The sequence below is a fragment of the Branchiostoma floridae genome, chromosome 8 (assembly GCF_000003815.2).
Source record: "Branchiostoma floridae strain S238N-H82 chromosome 8, Bfl_VNyyK, whole genome shotgun sequence".
Classification (NCBI taxonomy): domain Eukaryota; kingdom Metazoa; phylum Chordata; class Leptocardii; order Amphioxiformes; family Branchiostomatidae; genus Branchiostoma; species Branchiostoma floridae.
Window position 1 is genome coordinate 20,944,997 of NC_049986.1, and position 20,491 is coordinate 20,965,487.

General features: G+C 42.1%; 3 protein-coding genes across 3 annotated transcripts; 1 reads left to right on the forward strand and 2 right to left on the reverse strand.

Moving 5' to 3' along the window:
- Positions 1-1,377: 1,377 nt before the first annotated feature.
- Positions 1,378-6,181, forward strand: LOC118421897 (death-associated protein kinase 1-like). The gene is made up of 12 exons (XM_035829402.1): positions 1,378-1,413; positions 1,571-1,669; positions 2,182-2,280; positions 2,657-2,755; positions 2,952-3,020; positions 3,307-3,441; positions 3,611-3,856; positions 4,075-4,183; positions 4,336-4,499; positions 4,739-4,927; positions 5,163-5,964; positions 6,165-6,181. Exons 1-12 carry the CDS (start codon positions 1,378-1,380, stop codon positions 6,179-6,181), a joined length of 2,064 nt encoding a protein of 687 aa, XP_035685295.1.
- A 3,953-nt stretch (positions 6,182-10,134) lies between these two features.
- LOC118421639 (gastrula zinc finger protein XlCGF57.1-like) lies at positions 10,135-13,005 on the reverse strand. The gene is made up of 2 exons (XM_035829045.1): positions 12,895-13,005; positions 10,135-12,345 (listed from the first exon to the last, which is right to left on the reverse strand). The coding sequence occupies exon 2, from the start codon at positions 12,341-12,343 to the stop codon at positions 10,925-10,927; it is 1,419 nt and encodes a 472-aa protein (XP_035684938.1). The 5' UTR covers positions 12,344-12,345; positions 12,895-13,005; the 3' UTR covers positions 10,135-10,924.
- Positions 13,006-13,601: 596 nt separating this feature from the next.
- Positions 13,602-19,065, reverse strand: LOC118421653 (zinc finger protein 208-like). The gene is made up of 2 exons (XM_035829087.1): positions 18,940-19,065; positions 13,602-17,718 (listed from the first exon to the last, which is right to left on the reverse strand). The coding sequence occupies exon 2, from the start codon at positions 17,714-17,716 to the stop codon at positions 14,894-14,896; it is 2,823 nt and encodes a 940-aa protein (XP_035684980.1). The 5' UTR covers positions 17,717-17,718; positions 18,940-19,065; the 3' UTR covers positions 13,602-14,893.
- Positions 19,066-20,491: the final 1,426 nt, after the last annotated feature.

A 20,491-nucleotide genomic window follows, 5' to 3' on the forward strand; every position in this document is an offset into this window, starting at 1 on the left:
GGAGGTTTGAAGGGAGTTTGCAAACTCCCTTTCCCGGCACAAGAGAACCCAGCCAACGTTGAAAATCGTGAACCAATAATGATGCTACCATGATGCTGGTGGTAAATTTGTATGTGATGTGTTTGATCACTAAATACTAGACAACAGCCAATGTGAGTTCAACAAATTCAAGGAAAACACGCCTTATTTGTAAATCGTAAAAATGCACTCTGGCCTAAAACAAAACTTTACTGTGTCACATTAACATCATTGAAGGTGTTGCGTACAGAACACATATGCATTACGCGACATTGATAACATCTGTCAGCAAGACCAAGAATACATAGAATTTCAAGCTATGTAGATTGCATTGTAATCTCAGTATATAAGTTAACTGTTATCACTGAAGCGGTTTAGATGTACATTGATGTTGCTACATTTTATTTTTCACTCCAGCAGTAACATCTACAGGGCACTGAGTGGATTTTTTTCTACATTGTGAAGGTGATTCATTCAGAGGATCACTCTTAAATCGTATTTGTATTTCATATGAAATAGGTTCTAGAAAAGTGATCATGGAAGATTGGAACTTTCTCAGGGCTGCTGGGGAAGGAGATGTGGAGAAAGTCCGGAGGGGGCTGGAGGAAGGACTAGGCGTCAATACAAAGGGTTTTGTGAGTACCACCGAGAGAACAGTAGAGGCTCGCTTGTCATTTATGAGTTCCTGAGGACATCACACACGCTTCGAAGAGAACTCATCTTTCAAATGTTTTAATTGCACTGTAAACAAGTCAAAAGTAAATCTAATTGAAACTCCCTGTTTAGCTATGATGATAACTTAGCACCCCCCCCCCCTTACTGACACATGGCTTTCCTCTTCATAAATCCTTCATTTGACGTGCTGGCTGCATAACTATAGACATGTAAATTAATGGTTGGTGAACACAGGCTGTCCTTGTGATATTACCAGACATTTACTTTCATTGCTGTGCTACAGGACGGAGACACAGTTCTGCATAAAGCGTGTGAAGGCAGCCATGACAAGATTGTGGAGCTGCTTATCGAGAACGGAGTTGATCTTAATGTTATTGACAATGTAAGGACTTACTAGTAATCCTAAAACACCCGAATAGAGGTGCAAATTTGAAGTGCAATTTGAACCTTTTTGATCTGAAACAAAATTTCTTCCGGGACTTTGTCGATAAATATCTTCTACACTCTCACTCAGTCATTCTAGTCACAAAAAACAAAAGGTAGGGTATATGAGGGTTAACTAACAACGTATAACAAAGGGCAGATTAATTTAAGGTTAATGACCAGCCCAAGTTTATTACACAGGCATAATACCTTTGCTCGATAATATATCACTGACCAGGCATTATGTCACCGAAAACACCGATGGGAAAGTGGGTTATTTACGTTACTATCATACAGGTAATTCCTTCAGACAACATAAAGTGAGCTGACACAAGTCAACTCTTTAAAGAAAGATTGGAAGCATATCTTACTATGTTTTCATTGCACTGTAAACAATTCAGAATAAGGTATTAGAACCTCTGTTGTGACCATTGCTTTAACTGCTGTGTTGCAGAAAGGAAAGACGGTTCTTCATGAAGCGTGCACAGAAGGTCGTGACAACATTGTGGAGCTGCTCATCAAGAACAAAGCTGATCTCAATGTGACTAACAAGGTAAGAACGTAATCTATCAGCCGATTTATTTAAGGTTAATGGTCCGTCCTGAGGTGTATACGCACTCGCTCACTCGGTGTTTATAGATCACTAACAGGCGTAAGTAGGTCGCTGGAAACAGAAAGGGTAAAACGAGTCTTCATAGAGAAAATTCATAGTCACAGAATGAAGTGAGCTGAGGGAAGACACGTCTAAAATGGTTAGGAACTCCCTGCAATGTTATGATTATAACTGGATCTGCGAACAATTTCAAAGGACATTTAGATAAAATAGAACCACCGATTATGTTATGATAACAACTGAATTCTAATCGCCTTCATTGCTGCATGAGTGCATTATTGACCGATTATACATGGCTTTCTTCCGCATCAACAATGCTTGTCGTTATGGCTGTTTGGCCATTAAAATGGAGGTTAGTGATTGGGCCACAATTCCGATCGTATGATATAAAAAGACATACGTTTTTTCATCAGTCCTTTGTTGTAACCATTGCTATAACTGCTGTGTTGCAGCACGGAAACACGGCCCTACACGGGGCGTGTTGGGGAGGTCATGACAAGGTTGTGGATCTACTCATCAAAAACGGAGCTGATCTCAATGTGGCTAACGTGGTAAGAACGTATAAACTAACAGCTTATAACACAAATGTTGATTAATTAAAGGTTAATGATCCGTGATAGAATGATTAAAAACGCTAAAATGATTACAATACACTATAAACAAGTCCAACTTACAATCAAATCAAATAGAACCCCTTGGTATGGTATGATTAAACCGAATCCGTCACTATAATTGTTACATTATTGATCAAACATCAATACAATGCTTTCCTCTCCATTAACAATACTTATGTCGTTATGACTGTACAACTAATAGACATTGAGGTTTGTGATTTGTCCACACAGTCTGACCATGTGATATTACCAGGTACCTGCTCATGACTTTTGTTGTTGACATTATATTATATATATTGCTTTTGTGCTACAGGACGGAGACACAGGCCTACATCATGTGTGTTGGAGAGGTCATGACAAAATTGTGGAGTTGCTCATTAAACATGGAGCTGATCTTAATGTGACTAACAAGGTAAAGCCGTTATATGTTAAATACTTTTATTACTATATATCCAATATTCATCAGAACAATTTTGTCATCATAGCTTCGCTCTAATCCAGGGAGCGCAGATGCCATCTTTGAGTTACCCCACAAAAGTGATAATATAGGAAAGCTGATTTTATAGGATAAAACTAGTACATAATTTCCACTTGTTATCTGATTTTAGGAACACAGGCGACCGGCTGACGTTGGCGTTGTTGCAGGACTGGGCAGAGATATACAATTCTTGTTAGAGGTAGGTTATGCAGTTTTTCATTACTGGCCTAATTTGAACTACATTCCGCCAAGAGTTCACAAGTTTGTACCACGACAGCAGCTCTTTCTAATATCCACACAGTCACATAGCAACCACATACACAGACAGTAGAATACATCGTAACAGGATAGAATACATCGTAACATTTTGAAACAAGGCAATGTCCTTCTTTGTCTATATATCCATCAAGTTATTGATACATATATAGAATCATTAGGACATGCAACTAATTGTATGACATAAATGTTAACCCATCACCCCGTAGACAGCAACACGGAAGCAGACGGAGTACAAAGAGCTGGTCTCCTCCGTGGGGTCTGAGGAGGGGACAACAGTCAAACTGTTTCTCTGTGGAGACGGGCAGGTCGGCAAAACATCTTTGCGAGCAATTCTGAAAAAGGTGACAACCTAAATTGAAATATTTTTCAGGAAAAGTTTCAGTTCTAATAGCATATTTGACAAAGAAATGTAACGATGTGTTTCACATCCATACCGTGAATTCCAAAGCGCGGAATGATTCAGATTCTGAAGTAATTTCAAATCAGTGAAATTACTACAAACATTTCCAGACGGGTTTCATCGTGAGTGTTATCTGGAACATCAGGAGGAAGTTCAGAAGACAAGACGTCTATAACCCCACCCCAGGGGTGCACGTATCCGGTAAAATCGTGCGGGGAATCGGCAGACTGAGTCTGCATGACTTCGCAGGACAGGCGCAGTTCTACGTCACACACGCCATGCTGCTCCGCACCACTAACGCCATCTTCCCTGTCGTCTACAAAATCACAGATGGAGAGGACGAACAGAAACGGCAGGTAGGACAAGATCATGGATGAAAGTATCCAGTTCAACGTTTCAGTGCCAAACTGTGCCAAAGCTGATTTAGTTGTATTGTGAGGCAAAGGTTATGGATTAAAGCACTGTCAGATGTGGCTGTTAAGGAAAGGCTATCTTGCTTCAAATCCTGCATCTGATCCTGATACATCTCATCGTTCCCTATAATATTAAAGCATTGATAAAGTTTTATTCGCAGGTCCACGGTTGGCTGAGCTTCATCCACTGCAGTAACGCAGATCCCACCAACAAACCCCGGATTGTCCTGATCGCCAGTCATGCGGACAAGCTAAATGACAAGCAAGCAGGTAAGGTAAATTCGGAGTGTGCCTATGTTGAAATATGTTACATAGTATACAAGGCTTGATTCTCCTGCTGCTTGGTCAATCTACCCCAGTATTCAACACTCCTGTAACCCTTATAAGTATTCGTGAAATGTCAATACCGCTTGTACCTGTAGGTCGAAGCCGAGCGACAGCTCTTGTAGAACACTACAGGAAACTGTTCCAGGAGTCACTGATTGTGTCCCAGGAGGTGTTCCTCATCAACTGCCTTGAAGCGGGGTCTCCTGATTTACAGCGGCTGCGAGAGGTGCTGGCATCATTCAATGACGACATAATGAAGGTACTGACTTTGTACCAAAGCCATAATTCTTTTCCTTATCTATAATTGTTTCTGCCGCACTTTTAAGTCTGAATATAGGTTCTCACCAATAGGTGGCGTGGCGGCCTCAAATGTTTATGACTAAATAATATATTTCTTCATTCTTCAGACTATTCTGTTTCTTGTCTACTTATTTGCGTTTAAAAAGAAAATGTTTCGCTAATTGAGAAAAGAAGTCACATTTCTATTGCTCCTCACAGCAAAGACCAAAGGTCCCCAAGGTCTGCGTTAAGTTGCTGGCAGAAATTCAAGGCTGGAGGCAGAAGAGGAAGGCGTTCCCAGTGATGGCATGGCAGGAGTATTTGACATCTATGGTGACGGCAACTTATGGCACCGTCAAGGAACGCATTGTACAGCTGGCGTCATCTTACCTACACGACGAGGGGGAGGTAATTTTTTAAGTATCTCTGCTAGTATGACTGTAATACGCGTGGTTAATTCCCGTCACTCTATTTTTCCAGTAACAGCTCATACCAAATTACTTCAACTGTAGCTTTCTGATAAAGAATAAGCACTATGGCACTCTCTTTGAAGTCATGCAAGGCGTAAAGCATTTTAAACAGTAGAAAAAAAAACATTCCTGTTCATTTTTTTTCTTTTTATTTGCCCCAATTTCTGACTTAGATCATCTCCCTTCGCCATGAAGCCAAATCGTCGGTAGTGCTGGACCCCCAGTGGTTATTTACATCCGTTTTCGGGCCCCTGCTTGCTCCAGACAACTTCGACAAGATCATTGACAAGATAAATCGGACTGCCGAGGACCACGTCACCCTTGAGGAGCTTGCCCGTGTCTTCAGTGCCGTTGCCGACATCCCTCTGCTGATCAAACTCCTCCAGGACTTCCAGCTCTGCCACACGTACGACGGTCGCATCTTCATCCTCCCAAGCCTGCTGCAGCAGGAGATAAAAGAGGCGGCGTGGTCTCCTGTGTCCAGCAAGGCTGTCTACTTCGGTCTGCAGATCCGATGCCGCACGGAGATCGACAGCTTCTCGTGCGACCTGTTCCCGCGACTGCAGACGCTGTTGATGCAGGCTCACCCGGACAAGCTCAGTCGGCCTCTCTTGTGGAAGAACAGCGCCAAATGTACCGACGGGAGGGCCGAAGCGCTGCTGCAGATCACTCAGGACAAGAGACAAATCAACATCTTCGTCAGGAGCAACGATGGCAACAGGGAGGACTGCAAGTCCATCATGGACCTCCCGAAGGACATGACGTACCGCCTACTCCACGAGACCAGCCCCGGATCCAGGTCACGGGACATGGTGCTCAGCGCCCTGGACCTCCGGGAACACAGACCGCAGCCTCACGCCTACAGCAGGGAAGAGCTGGAGGCGGCCGCAGCAAAAGGCGAGAACCTCGTCCATCCTCAGAGAAACGTCCCGGAAAAGGTCAAGGATCTCCTGCTGCATCCCGGTAACCTAAGAGGTGAGTGTTTACTCCTCCTTTCAGTGAGATGCTGAAGAAAAAGTCTGAAGTGTCCGTCCAAGATAATGATGAAATCTTGGCTGTTCTCAGACTGGAGCTAGTTTAACCATTACGTTAGATTAAGACGAACACAAATGATTTATACTTATAAAGCTTCGTCATTCTGTACAAAATCTAAAGTTTTCAAATCATTGTTTCAGGGATTTTCTCTCAGTAGATAACTTGACACACTGTTGAAACTGTTTTATCTGTCTTGAAAGACGCAGTTTTCTTATTCAAAGTTGGCCAAATAAAAGCAGGAATGATTAGTTCAGTTGATTGAAGTTTATTTGCCTCACGACAGGCATGCTGGGACGGGTAGCCCGGAAGAGGCCGGAGCTGGTGGAGACCCTACGTCACATCAACCCCATCCTGGACCACCTACGCGCTGATGACGTCATCAACTTGGACGAGAACGACCGCATTTGGGCAGCCAGGACTCCCCAGGGTGCAGCGCGCGAGCTGCTGGACATTCTGGAGGCCAAAGGTGAAAGGGCATGTGTCAAGTTTCACTCCGTGCTTAAAACATGTGATAAGTATGCTGCAAGCTTCCTGGTGCAAGAAGAAATGTCTGAGGAGGGGGCTACAGCAAGTTACTAGTAGACTGTTTTAATCAAGATAATACTAAAGTTTTCTGGCGTACGTTTCATGACTCTGTATTTAGCTTACAACCTGACTACATGCATATTTTAGATAACCCAGTATGTATCGCTATGTAACTGTGTATTCTTTAATAAGACCATTAGGTGACTTGTGCATTCAGCAGGTATTTATAATTCTATCAATGAATACGTAGATCATGGTATTACTTATGTCAATTACGCACTCAGGCTAATCGGTAAGAGGCAATATACATATCGTGAGGCTATTTTGTATCTTATTTGTCAGCTATGGTGAAGGAGTTGCAATAGAATAACAAAATAGACGCGGCCATATTTACCTGTCTATGTGAGCTAATAAGGTTATATGGAATTTTGTACTCAAGTAGATACAGCTATATTACAAAATAATCAAACATACCACCACTGTACTGTCACATATCATATTATTGCATAATGCAACGTGTTAATGACTATAAATCTATGTTGTTGCTCAAATATGCAGCGTTATTTCAAACTACATTTTAGCATACATTAACTACTACGTTTATGAAGGTTATAAATCCAGGTTAACAGTAGTGAAGTGAAACTTATCTATACAAGTATACTATTGCTCCGGATATATCTACATAAAAAATACATATATCATCAGAGTAGTCAGCTACTAGTACTATACTATATGGCGCTTCATTATTTCCTTGTCTTTTCCTCTTTATACTTGCAATTGTAAATGGCCCTCGGGTAAGAACTTGCAAAAACTCATCTATGAATAAATATTTATGCTTTTTAGTAGTGTGATGTGCTTGGTGGCCACCCAAAGTTATGTACTACACAATATTCGCAATTGTAATATTTGTATGGTTTTACACGTGTATGCCTTCTTATACGGCTGAAGAGGTAAATTGTTGTGCCTGCGCAGTAGCCACACTTCTCTCAACTGTAGCATTCGTCACCGGTATGTTTAAACATGTGTTGGATCAAATTACATTTTGTTGCAGATGAATAGTTGAATTGGTCACATTTGTAGGGCTTTTGCCTGTATGTGTTCTCATATGTCTGCATAGGTGAGTGCTATGGGCCGTCCTGTATTCGCATTGTCCACAAATGTAGGGTCTTGTCTACTCTCCAAGCAGAGGAGGCTCTGCCTGTTTTTTTCAACCTAGGTTGGACACAGCCAAAAAATGACAAAATAGAAAGCCCGATAAACGACTAAAAAATATGTTGAAAAAACAGCCAGAGCCTAACCTCTGCTTGGAGAGTAGGGTCTGTCCCGAGTGTGCTTAGTCAGTCTGTCTAAACTGGCTTTCACAGCAGTAGAATCGTCACACTGGTCACATTTATAGGGCACCTCTTAAGTACGGTAAGGCTAGACATGTAGCGATTAAGTTGTGTGTTTAACCAAATGTTCGGACAGGTGAAACCTCTTAGCCGTCCTGAATCCACACTCCCCACACATGTAGGGTTCACCTTCAGTGTGTTTAACCATATGTTCGAATGAGTGAGCCCTGCTAGCCGTCCATGCAAAAACAAAACAAAAAGCTGTTAAACCACAGGACTAAATATCCAGACCACCTCCAGTAACACTGTGAGAGACAATCGTCGCTATTTCAATCATGTTCATATTGCCATTGTTGACACGAGGAAACAAAGGCGCAGTGGACCCATGCCCTGACCGTGTGCCCCACCCTGGAGTGCAGGTCCTCCGGTAATCATTATATTCTGATGGACCAAGGATGATATGGGGTGACATGTGTCAACAGTTTTCTTTTTTTTTTCAGGAGAACAGGCGGATGTCAACCAAATGTTTTAAGTCAATGAGGCCTTTCTCTGCTAAAAGAACGCAATGAAAAACTGTTCTATCTTGTATGTCTCGTTCCATTTTCATTTGTTTCCACCATTTTCCATCAAAATATGGAGGTAACTACGGAGGCTGGTTTAGTGGGACCTACCAACATAAATGCCATCCAGAAAGGTTATCTTTGGGTTTATTTCGCTACAGATCTTCACACAGCTGTACAACATATCAACCATCTCTAAGTATCTTTAACTTATGCATTCCCACATGGCATACGATTACAAAATCAGTCGAGATTATGCATTGTAACACATTGAGGTCAAAACTGTCGATATAACAACGGACATACCAAAATGTATAGGTTTGTCCCCAAAGACTACTACGCAGACTATGTTCGTTGTTTATTATGTTTACCTTCACGGAATGGAACTGTATTCAGGAGAATTGTGTTGACCAATGACTGTCTTCTGTTAAGAAACAGCACAATTACTGTACTCGCTTTGCTTCAGGTAGAACTTTCAAGTTGGACAAACCTAGGACAAACTCCTTGAAAAGAACCTTTAGGTATAGAGCAACATCAATGTGGAACCAGCTGCCTATGGCACTACAGTCTGCCCAATCTGTAAGATCTTTCAAAAAGGGTCTCTGTGATCTGATCCCCAGTCTGAATTGAAACTTGTAAATAGATCTTGGCTATTCCATCGACTTGTGTATTGTGTATATATTATGTATTGACTGCTCCTTTTTATGCACTGTGTATATATTGATGGCATGGCTGATTGTTTTTAATTGACATGTATGTAAATAATGATCACTGTATGTACTAGTATGTTGTCTGTATGAAGTCCAGGAAGATTAGTGGCGTGCCCCAGGGCACGTCACTAATGGATCTTCAAATAAAGTCTCAAAGTCTCATTGTTTTTGCTGCTACGTTTCTTCTTGTTGTTCTCCTGCAAAGGAGGTCGATGACTTGGACCAGACAACTGTCACCATGGTTACTGATAATATAAAGCAGCAGACACAATCTGGTGTTCAATTACATAATGTAGCAAGAGACGGAACTGAGCTGGAGTGGCTGATCAGTGGTGACCATACACAATTGAATAATCAGAGAAGTAGTCTCTTAGATTAGTCTCTAACAGACTCACTACACTGGCTATAGGAACAATAGACCTTTCTCACGCGGCGGCCATGATAGATCTAAAACGAGTTCAATGAGGCAAACAAAAGGCTGTCCATCATAATTAGCAGTTCAACTAATGATAGCCTGCCAATTAGGGAAGCGACCAATAAGTGAAGTCCGTCAGTATTTGCATTATTATGTTTTTATTTTGCATCTCTTAAGGGACTATGGGACCAGTCTACACTACTCTAAATTGCTACATTTTTCGGTGCAGAATACTAATTATAATATTTATTATTCTATCTTATATCATGAAAATTTGTATGGTTTCGGGGAAAACTAAATGGGACCTGATTTTAGAAATAAGTTTTGTCTGCTTCCCTCATTGACCTCGTCTTCGATCTATCATGGCCGCCGCGTGAGAAAGGTGTATAGCTCGCCAGATGAGTGCCAATGCACATTGGTAAATAGAATTGGTAAATGAAGCCGCCACAGTTGGTGCGGGTGCCCAGAAATCGGCCAAATTGTATACTCTGGCGAAACAAATGAACTAAAACTGATTTTATTTTTAGTATCCATATTGTGGACATGGGTGACATAAACAACACGAGAAGACATCTCAGACAGCTTTATTAATCGATCACACATTTGTGTTTTGAATCAGCACAGTACATGCATAATCATGCATGATGTAAGTATAATGTTCTCATATCAAATAACAATTAAGAAATTCTACACAAGTCAGTAGTGACGACATCATTAGCCTCCATAGCAGGCTCTCTGTGGCCTTTTTTTTTGGCCATTTTTTTGTACTGAATAAGGGGCTAGTAATCAGCAAATGACGGCAATCAGCAACCCAGTACAATTGTATTTTGAGTTTAAAAAGGCCCAAGAGAGCCTGCTATAGAGGCTAATAATAGTGTTTCCCAGACATTTGGCTACTCGTAGATAAAGGCAAAGTTTTTCAGCTGTGAATATTAATATTACTTCGTTACTAAAACAATAATATGCAGTCCAACATAGAATATTTCCGTCAGAGTAGGGTATACAATATCGATGTTGATAACAGGAAATACAAGTACCTTGGTTATTACAATATTAACTACCTATATAAAAAGGGTGCCCAGATGCCTCACTGGAAAGAAAGCCACGTGACTCATATTCCAGGGCATAACCATTAGCCACCAAGTCTCAGTTCAAAATAGGCTCTCAAGAGAACAACAATGATTCCAAATTTGGTGGATATACATAAATGACATCGTTTGTTTTTTCTACTTAAGCCACTAAATGCAAGTTATAAGCCACTAAATGCAAGTTATGCCGCTTTCCTCTTAGAAAATAGAGAAATACAAATAATAGCAACAGCCCCTTCATAAAATAGTATGGATATTTATGATTATGCATTCATGGCTTTTCAGCAGAGTGTCGTGCTTGGTGGCGATGTAAAGTACCTTTTTGTGCTGCGGAATATTCGCACTGGTCACATTTGTAGGGCTTTTCACCTGTATGTATTCTCATGTGGCTTGATAGGTGGGATTTCATACCTGTGCGGTAGCCGCACTCATCACACATGTAGGGTTTCTCTCCAGCATGTTCCAATAAGTGTTGGTCCAAATTACCTTTCCTTACAGCAGAATAGTTACATTGATCACATTTGTAAGGTTTCTCGCCTGTGTGTTTCATCAAATGCTCGGTAAGAAGAGACCTACGAGCCGTCCTGTACCCACACTCCCCACACATCAAGGGCTTGTCTCCGGTGTGTATAGCCATATGTTGGTCTAAATTGTCTTTCCGTGCAGCGGAATAGTCACACTGGTCACACTTGTATGGTCTTTCACCTGTATGTGTTCTTATATGTTCAGAAAGGTGAGACTTGCGAGCCGTCCTGTACCCGCATTCTCCACACATGTAGGGTTTATCTCCAGTATGTTTCAACATGTGTTGATCCAAGTTACCTTTCCATGCAGATGAAAAGTTGCATTGATCACATTTGTAGGGCTTCTCGCTTCTATGTCTTTTCATATGTTTGGAAAGGTGAGACCTATCGGCCATCCTGAACCCGCACTCCCCACACATGTAGGGTTTGTCTCCGGTGTGTTTATACATGTGTTGGTTTAAAGTACCTTTCTGTGCAGCAGAATAGTCACATTGATCACACTTATAGGGTCTTTCCCCTGTGTGTGTTCTCATATGTTTGATTAAGTCAGACCTGTCAACTGTTCTGTATTCACACTCTTCGCACATGTAGGCTTTTTTGCCAGCAGTGTGTTTATAAGAAATGTGTCGGCTTAAAGCTTTTTTCTCGGTGCTAGAATAGTCGCACTGGTCACACTTATAGGGTTTCATACCTGTATGTTTCCTCATGTGGGTTAGGTTTGACCGAAAAGCTGCCCTGTATCCGCACTCACCACACATGTAGGGTTTGTCTCCAGTGTGTGTAGTCATGTGTCGGACCAAAGTACATTTCTGCGCAGCAGAATAGTCGCATTGCTGGCATTTGAACGGTTTCTCACCTGTATGTTTCCTCGTGTGTTTTATCATGTTAGACTTAACATCTGTGCTATACTCACATTTCGTACATGCGAATCGTCCGTCTGCAGTAATTATTAATTTCATTTCTTGCGCGTCCGCTCGCTCCAAACGACCATGTACAAGTGGATGGTTAGACTTTGTTGCACAAGTTTCCTCGCATGAGATGCCCTTTAGCTCATGCAGCTGCTGCCACTCAATGTCTAATGTCCCACCGCTGTTTGTCTCTTTCACAGGGTGTGTAGATCTAGATGGCAGTTCGTCCAAAGCAATCTCGCTGCTTCTCTCGGCCATTTCTAAAAACAACAATGAATTTTGAGGGAAAAACTTCACATAGTTTCTATACGCAAATTTTCAACCCGAAGCAGTTGTTTGTTTACTGTTTGTTTGTTTATTCATTCGCACAACAAAATACATAAAACAATACAGAAACGAATGCATAAAACAGGTGCAGGAGGGGAAAACCGTAAACAGCTTGTACATGTACTATGCCCTCCTCCTCTATACTAAACAAATTGTATGGTAGTCAAAAATAACAAAGAGGAGTAACACAGTTAAATAATAAATGTACTAGTAAGGTACTTGTAGTTGTACAGAACAGGATGGCATTTGAGGGTAAAGTTTTATGGCTTAAAGTTTTAATTCTTCAAATAGTCACATTTTCCCTCCACTTGCACTTAGGATTACATGTATCATTGGGGAATTATGTATAAACTGTATCGTCACCCGTTATCTAAATTTTAGATATGCCCCCCCCCCCCTCCCCCATAAAACACTCCTGATTCAAACCATCTGCTTTAGAGACGTACAGCACAGTGAATATTAGTGGCACAAAAGAGGCTTACCTGTCTACGAAAAGCGTTTATAGCTATATGGGGTTGAGGTAAGTTCAAAATTGCCTCAAATCGGAGAGAAAAGCTAGCCCTCGCCTTGCGTGGCTCCTTCAAAATGGCGGGCAAGCCCACGGGTCACATCACGGCAAAGGTCAAAGTTGATGAACCTGATTATCCATACTTTGCGTGGCCTGAAATAACAGTTGTAACTTATTATGTACTTACTTTTATGGATGACATGCTCGGGGGACCCCAAAAGTAATGCTCGCGCACGGGCAAAAGAAAAAAGTTATAGTTAAACAAAAAATGCTGTTTAACCACAGGACTAAATATCCAGAACACTCATTCCCGGAATTGGTTTGTCTTAAGTAAGACTGCAAGAGACGATCGTCGCCATTTCAATCATGTTTATATTGCCATTTAAAATTCTGATTGACCAGGGATGATATATACGGGGTGACATATGGCCAGTTTTTTGTTGTTGTTAGAACTGGCGGAAATCAATGCGCGCCCGGATGTCATCCATAAGACCAAGTCAATGTGACCTTACTCTGCCAGTAAAAGAACGCATTGAAAACTCTTCATCACTTGGCTTTGTTCTATATTGCATGTTTCGTTCCATTTCCATTTGTTTCCACCAGTTTCCATCAAACTACGGCGGTAACTACGGGGGTTGGTTGAGCCTAAATGGGACCTACCAACAAAACATAGAAACGTGAAATATTTCAATTGGCATTTTATTCAAATGGCACCAGCCCAGGTAAAAAGAAACAATACCAGCTATAGAGACCACAACTCATACTACTGCTGTCCGGCAGATAAGAATAGAGACTATAACAATACTGTGCAAACAATGAACCATAAAAGAAATAAACATTAGTGATATGTTTTAGAACTAAAAAAAGTTTCAAAAGTTGTTACATCCGATCCGACGGCTGGGTGATCTCAACCGCACTGTACTACCAGTTCGAAATGGAATAGGTCCCCGAGAGTAAGTAGCCTGGGTACCATCCGGATAGTAGTTCTGACATTTAGCATACACTATATACAGTCGCTTCTCGCTCCGACTGTTGTCATACACTATATATACTGTATACGTAAATGCAGAAATGTTCGCGGTAGTTTTATGTTCGCGGTTTTCGCGGTGGTCACTTCACCGCGAACTTAAAATTACCGCGAACATTTTTCCATTACAGTATGTGACTACAGTCTGTGGCGCTACCGCGAACTTAATACCACCGCAAACACTCCATTTTCCCGCTAACGCGAAATAAAATCCTCGCGAACTTAAATACATTTACAGTAGTTGGTTCTCTGCTATTCCAGAAGCAGAAGACAAGAGAAGCATGTACACGAGCGAACTACTAACCGCATGGTACCCGAGCTAAGGAGTAAGTAGTTAACATGTAAGTGAACAAGGGGATGGAACTACTTTTAGATTTCACTAAAGGCTATGCAACAGATGTAAATGGCTATAATCATAATATTGTGAACACTTCTAGAATAACAAATATAACATACGCTATTCTACAATAAATATAGCATGCAAATGTACGTAACAATAAAAAGGTGAGAAGAACAAAGTAAAAGTTCAGTTATATATAGTTTCATCAGGTTAGTAGATTAAGTAAGTAGATCAAATGGACGTACATGCAGCCTTCTGCGTTACACAACCATCAATACGCATTGAGGAAGACGACAGATAGTTTGACGGTTGTGTTATGAAGACTACATTAAAAAATAATATTCAGTTGTATGACGTTGAGAGCCAACGTTCGATCCAATTGGCCATGTTGATCATGATCGTTAAAAGGTCCGCTCACTACTTCTAACTCCTAGAAATCAGCATGGATATTCCGTCATCTCATCAGGCTTTTTAGTTTGCTTGCTCCCATTTTTAAGCAGTCCGGCATACCGAAGGTTTCCAGCTGTACTGAATCCGCGGTGGGTGTTCGACTAAATTGTTTCTATGTGCAGTGGAAGAATCACTGTAACATTGACCTCATGAGCACTATTGTTTATCAGCTGTATGCCTCTGCACATGCTGAGCTAGGTAATACTTATCAACCGTCGAGAACCCACACACGTCACACAGGTATGGTTTTACATCAAAGTGTTTACCCATGTGTCTGTCCAAAAGACTTTTCTGCGTAGCAGAATAGTCACATTGGTCACATTTGTAGGGTTTCTCACCGGTATGAGTTCTCATGTGTGCAGTTAAAACATACTTGTTGGTTGTCCTGTATCCACATTCCTCGCACATGTAGCGTTTGTCAACAGTGTGTTTAGCCATGTGTTGGGCTAAACTGCTTTGATACGTAGCAGAATAGTCACATTGGCCACATTTGTAGGGTTTCTCACCTGTATGCTTTCGCATATGCCGGATTAGGTAATACTTATCAACCGTCGAGAAGCCACACACGGTACACTTGTAAGGTTTGTCATCGCAGTGTTTACCCATGTGTCTGTTTAAAAGATTTTTCTGTGCAGCAGAATAGTCACACTGGTCACATTTGTAGGGTTTCTCACCGGTATGGATTCTTAAGTGTGCAGTTAAAACATACGTGTCGGTTGTCCTGTATCCACATTCCTCGCACATGTAGGGTTTGTCTCCGGTGTGTTTAGCCATGTGTTGGGCTAAACCGCTTTGATGTGTAGCAGAATAGTCACATTGGTCACACTTGTAGGGTTTCTCACCGGTATGCTTTCGCATATGTTGGGCTATGTAATACTTATCAACAGTCGAGAACCCACACACGTCACACAAGTATGGCTTAACATCACTGTGTTTAGCCATATGCCTGTTCAGATTACTTCCCTGCGTAGCAGCATAGTCACATTGGTCACATTTGTAGGGTTTCTCACCGGTATGGGTTCTTATGTGCTGAGATAAAACAGACTTGTGAGCCGTCCTGTACCCACATTTCTCACACATGTATGGTTTGTCCCCCGTGCGTTTATCCATGTGTTGGTCTAAACTGCCATGATGCGCTGCAGAATAGTCACCCTGGTCACAGTTGTAGGGTTTCTCACTGGTATGAGTTTTCATGTGTTGACATAAAAGAGACTTGTAAGCCGTCCTGTATCCACATTTCTGACACATATAGGGTTTGTCATCGGAGTGCTTGGCCATGTGCTGAGTTAAACCGGCTTTATTTGCAGCAGAATATTCACACAGGTCACATTTATAGGGCTTCTCACCTGTATGTTTCCGCATATGGAGGGCTAGATAATACTTATCAACCGTAAAAAAGTCACAAACAGTACACTTGTGAGGCTTTTCATCGCTGTGTTTACCCATGTGTCTGTTTAAAAGACTTTTCTGCGTGGCAGAATAGTCACATTGGTCACATTTGTAGGGTTTCTCACCAGTGTGACTCAGCATGTGTTGGGACAAAGTAGACCTTACATGAGTCCTGAATTCGCACTCACCGCACATGTAGGGTTTTTCATCGGTGTGTTTAGCCATGTGTTGAGTTAAACCGGCTTTATGTGCAGCAGAATATTCGCACTGGTCACATTTGTAAGGTTTTTCTCCTGTATGTTTGCGCATATGCAAGGCTAGGTAATACTTGTTAGCCGTCCAGTATCCGCACTCTCTGCACTTGTTTGGTTTTTCGTCACTGTGTTTACCCATGTGTCTGTTTAAAAGACTTTTTTGCGTGGCGGAATAGTCACACTGGTCACATTTGTAGGGTTTCTCACCGACGTGGCTTTTCATGTGTTGGGACAATACATACCTTACATGAGTCCTGAATCCACACTCGCCACACATGTATGGTTTGTCACCGGTGTGTTTCGCCATGTGTTGAGCTAGACTGGCTTTATGTGCAGCAGCATAGTCACACTGATCACACTTGTAAGGTTTTTCTCCTGTATGTTGGCGCATATGTCGGGCTAGGTAATACTTGTTAGCAGTCCAGTACCCGCACTCTCCGCACTTGTTTGGTTTTTCGTCACTGTGTTTAGCCATGTGTCTGTTTAGACTAACTTTCTGTGCAGCAGCATAGTCACACTGGTCACATTTGTAGGGTTTCTCACCGGTATGAATTAACATGTGTTGGGATAAAAATGTCTTTCCCGTCGTTCTGAACCCACACTCTCCACACATGTAGGGTTTGTCACCGGTGTGTTTAGCCATGTGTTGGTTTAAACTGCCCTGGTGGGCAGCAGAGTAATCGCATTGATCACATTTGTAGGGCTTCTCACCTGTATGCTTTCGCATATGTCGGGCTAGGTAATACTTGTCAGCTGTCGAGAACCCGCACTCTTCGCACTTGTTGGCGTTTTCTTCACTGTGTTTGGCCATGTGTCTGTCTAGATTACTTTTCTGGGCAGCAGAATAGTCACACTGGTCACATTTGTAGGGTTTCTCACCTGTATGAGTTCTCATATGTGCTGCTAACATAGCTTTTGTAACAGTTCGGTACCCGCACTCCCCGCACATGTAGGGTTTGTCACCAGTGTGGGTTGCAATGTGAACATCAAGAGAATATTTCCATGCAGATGAATAGTGACACTGGCTACATTTGAATTGTTTGTCAACAGCGTGTTTAGATTGTACGTGTCGATCTAAAACGCTTTTCCACTTGGCAGAATAGTCGCACAGGTCACACTTGTGGGGTTTTGGATCGGCATGTTCCCTAATATGCAAGCTTAGACTTGAGCCGCTATATGCACAATGCCCGTATTCCTCGCATACGCCAGTGTACTCGTGTGGCATTTCTTGGCTATCCTCCTGTCGCCTTTCCGAGTCTGTTGCCACGTCTTCTTCTGTTGGGTCTGTCTCGTTCTCAGGATATTCGGTAGATATCCCAAAAGGAAGCTTGTCCATTCCTAAGATCTTAGACCGAGATGAAGACAGTGTTAAGATCGACAATTGAAATATTTTCCTAGAACTAACATACAAAGTGGCACTCGTTGCCACCATGCACACCGTGAGTAGGGTACCCGTATAGTCTCACTAGATAGCACAGAACACCGTTTGCAGATGGAAGTACCAAGGTTGGGTGTGACAGGTTCTTCAGTGTAATACACAAATGTATATAACGCGGCGCGGCAAGCGATCCAATATAATTATCATGCATGAGTCTCCCCAGCTAATCTCCGAGCAGATCCTACGGTAGCATAAGATAGTATAAAAAGCTGAGGAGTGAAGCCGGCTTAGGAGTGTGTTTGGCTACCGGGTAAATGCACACCTCTTGGCTGACTACACTCCTTGGCCAGTTTGGTACTATCTTATGCCATTGTAGGATCTGCTTTGAGATTAGCTCCAGCCCCCAGAAGCACGTCACCGGAACGTACTGCGCCTGCGCGAAAAGTATAGACATGCTAAACCTTGCTAAACCCCTGGTTTACTAAAGGGCCGCATTTAAGGAAGTACGTGCGTATATAAGGGTAAAATCCCGTGTACGTTTTGCATGAAACCATGTCTCTAACATATACTGTGCAACAAGCGGTATTTCAATGCAACGTTGACCAAACCAAGCCCCAAAACACCAGGGTTCGCGCAGGCGCAGTACGTTCCGGTGACGTGCTGCCCCCAGATGAAAGAAAACACGTCTGCTAGACATTGTTGTGCAAATCGAAACAATGGTCGAGACAAGAGGGAATCAACAAACGGATGTTCCGGTACATCGAAGGGGACGCACAGATTTGACGTACTCTCCTAGAAACACCTCCAGTAACTCCCGAGCACAAGGCACCAAGAGCTACATGCCACGGAGACAACTAAATCCATACTGTATGTTACTCAGCAAAAAGATACCCCGTCTAGCGAAATAATAGTCTGATGGCGTTTAACAAGGACAACAACAACAACAACAACGAGACAAGGGCTGTTTTCTTTTAAGGCCTAAGGGGACTGTACCTTTGACATACTACCCAGAATAAATGTCACCGCATATGCGTCCTGACCTCTTTGAGCGGTTTCATTCACCTAAGGAATCCTACGAATGACTTATAACCCTCACTGACGCTCCACATACTATTGTTTTCCAGCAAAACACACCATTGATTCAGCTATATTGGGTCGACACAGTTAGCGAGAGTACTTACCTCTATATTGGGAAACTTTTCTAGTCGTGAAAGCGTCGAACGCAGAAAAAATTCACCAGAGACAAGCGAAAAGTATTACTCCACGCTGCTTAAAATGGCGGCCAAGGGCAATAAAAGATCTAAAGGGACCGTAGGGTGAAAGGTTAAAGTTGAATGACCTGATTACCCACATATAATTTGTTGTTTTGTAAACAATATCATGTTTTTAAAACGAGACTGTGGCCATGGTATACTGACCATGGGCCATGAGTGAGTGAGTGAGTGAGTGAGTGAGTGAGTGAGTGAGTGAGTGAGTGAGTGAGTGAGTGAGTGAGTGAGTGAGTGAGTGAGTGAGTGAGTGAGTGAGTGAGTGAGTGAGTGAGTGAGTGAGTGAGTGTGTGTGAAAATGAATGTTGTAATGTTTGAGGAATGTATTGTGCAAACGAATGAACACAGCTGAATGTAACAGAACACATGTGCTGTACAAACTGCTCAAGTGACTTCATAGTTGAGCTTCTGGTTCCAATTAGTTTATTTTCCGTTTTGATTAGGAATGGGCCTTCTGGTTGGTGTTTCATTCGTCTTTAGTCAATATTTGAATGTGTCCGCGAAGTGCAGTCATCCCCCAAACAGACAGGAGTCTCTTTTGATGCACTTGAGAATCTGGTTTTGTCCACTCTTCCTGTCCTGTGACAGGGATCACACTCCGCATTCTACAAGATAAAATGATGTCATAGGGGTGATTTTTTAATCATTCTACGCTTAACACTAAACAACCAACCAAACAGCCGACCGAACGGAAACGGCTAAAGAGACAACAACAACCAACTAACGAACAAATAAACAAACGAACGAACGAGCAGGCGAACAAAACAACAAACAACAAAAATAGCTTTTCAGAGGGTCCAGATTTCAAAATTTCCCCGGACCTCCATTGCGACGCCTCGCGCCTTTGGTGTCGGACATGGTGAAAATATGAAGACTTACGCCGAAAGCCGTGTATTTCATGAATAATTCCATTGAACTTGTCCAGCAAATTTTGCCCGTCAAAACGTAGGAAATAGCGTTTCAGAGGGTCCTGCGGCGCTCGATGGTCCCACAAGTACTAAAAAGAACCCCCCCCCAACCAAAATCCTGGCTACGGGCATGCAGACTGTGTGTAATGGATTGTTGGTTTCAGTCCTCAAAAAGATGTCTGTGTATAATTTTTATGGTGTCAATTATAATGCTGATTCATTCACCCTTTACCTAAATGTTGTATTTTTGTACACTTTGCCAAAGACATGAAAACACCTGGTCCAGTAAAATGATCGGTTGTCGGCAAGTATAGCACCACCTTACGCAAGATTCATAGAAATATAGCACGCATCAATACGGTCTAAAATGCAGCTAGACATCGACCAATATTACAAATACTGACGCTTAAGTGCACATCAAAGACGAATATCAGTTTTGTAATTTAAGCCGCTGTTTGTTTTGTTACTCGAAAACAATTGACATCGAGATTTCATCGATCTTATATCCGTGTTGCTCCATTTTTCCCAAAGTCTCTGTAAATATGACAGACGGTCCG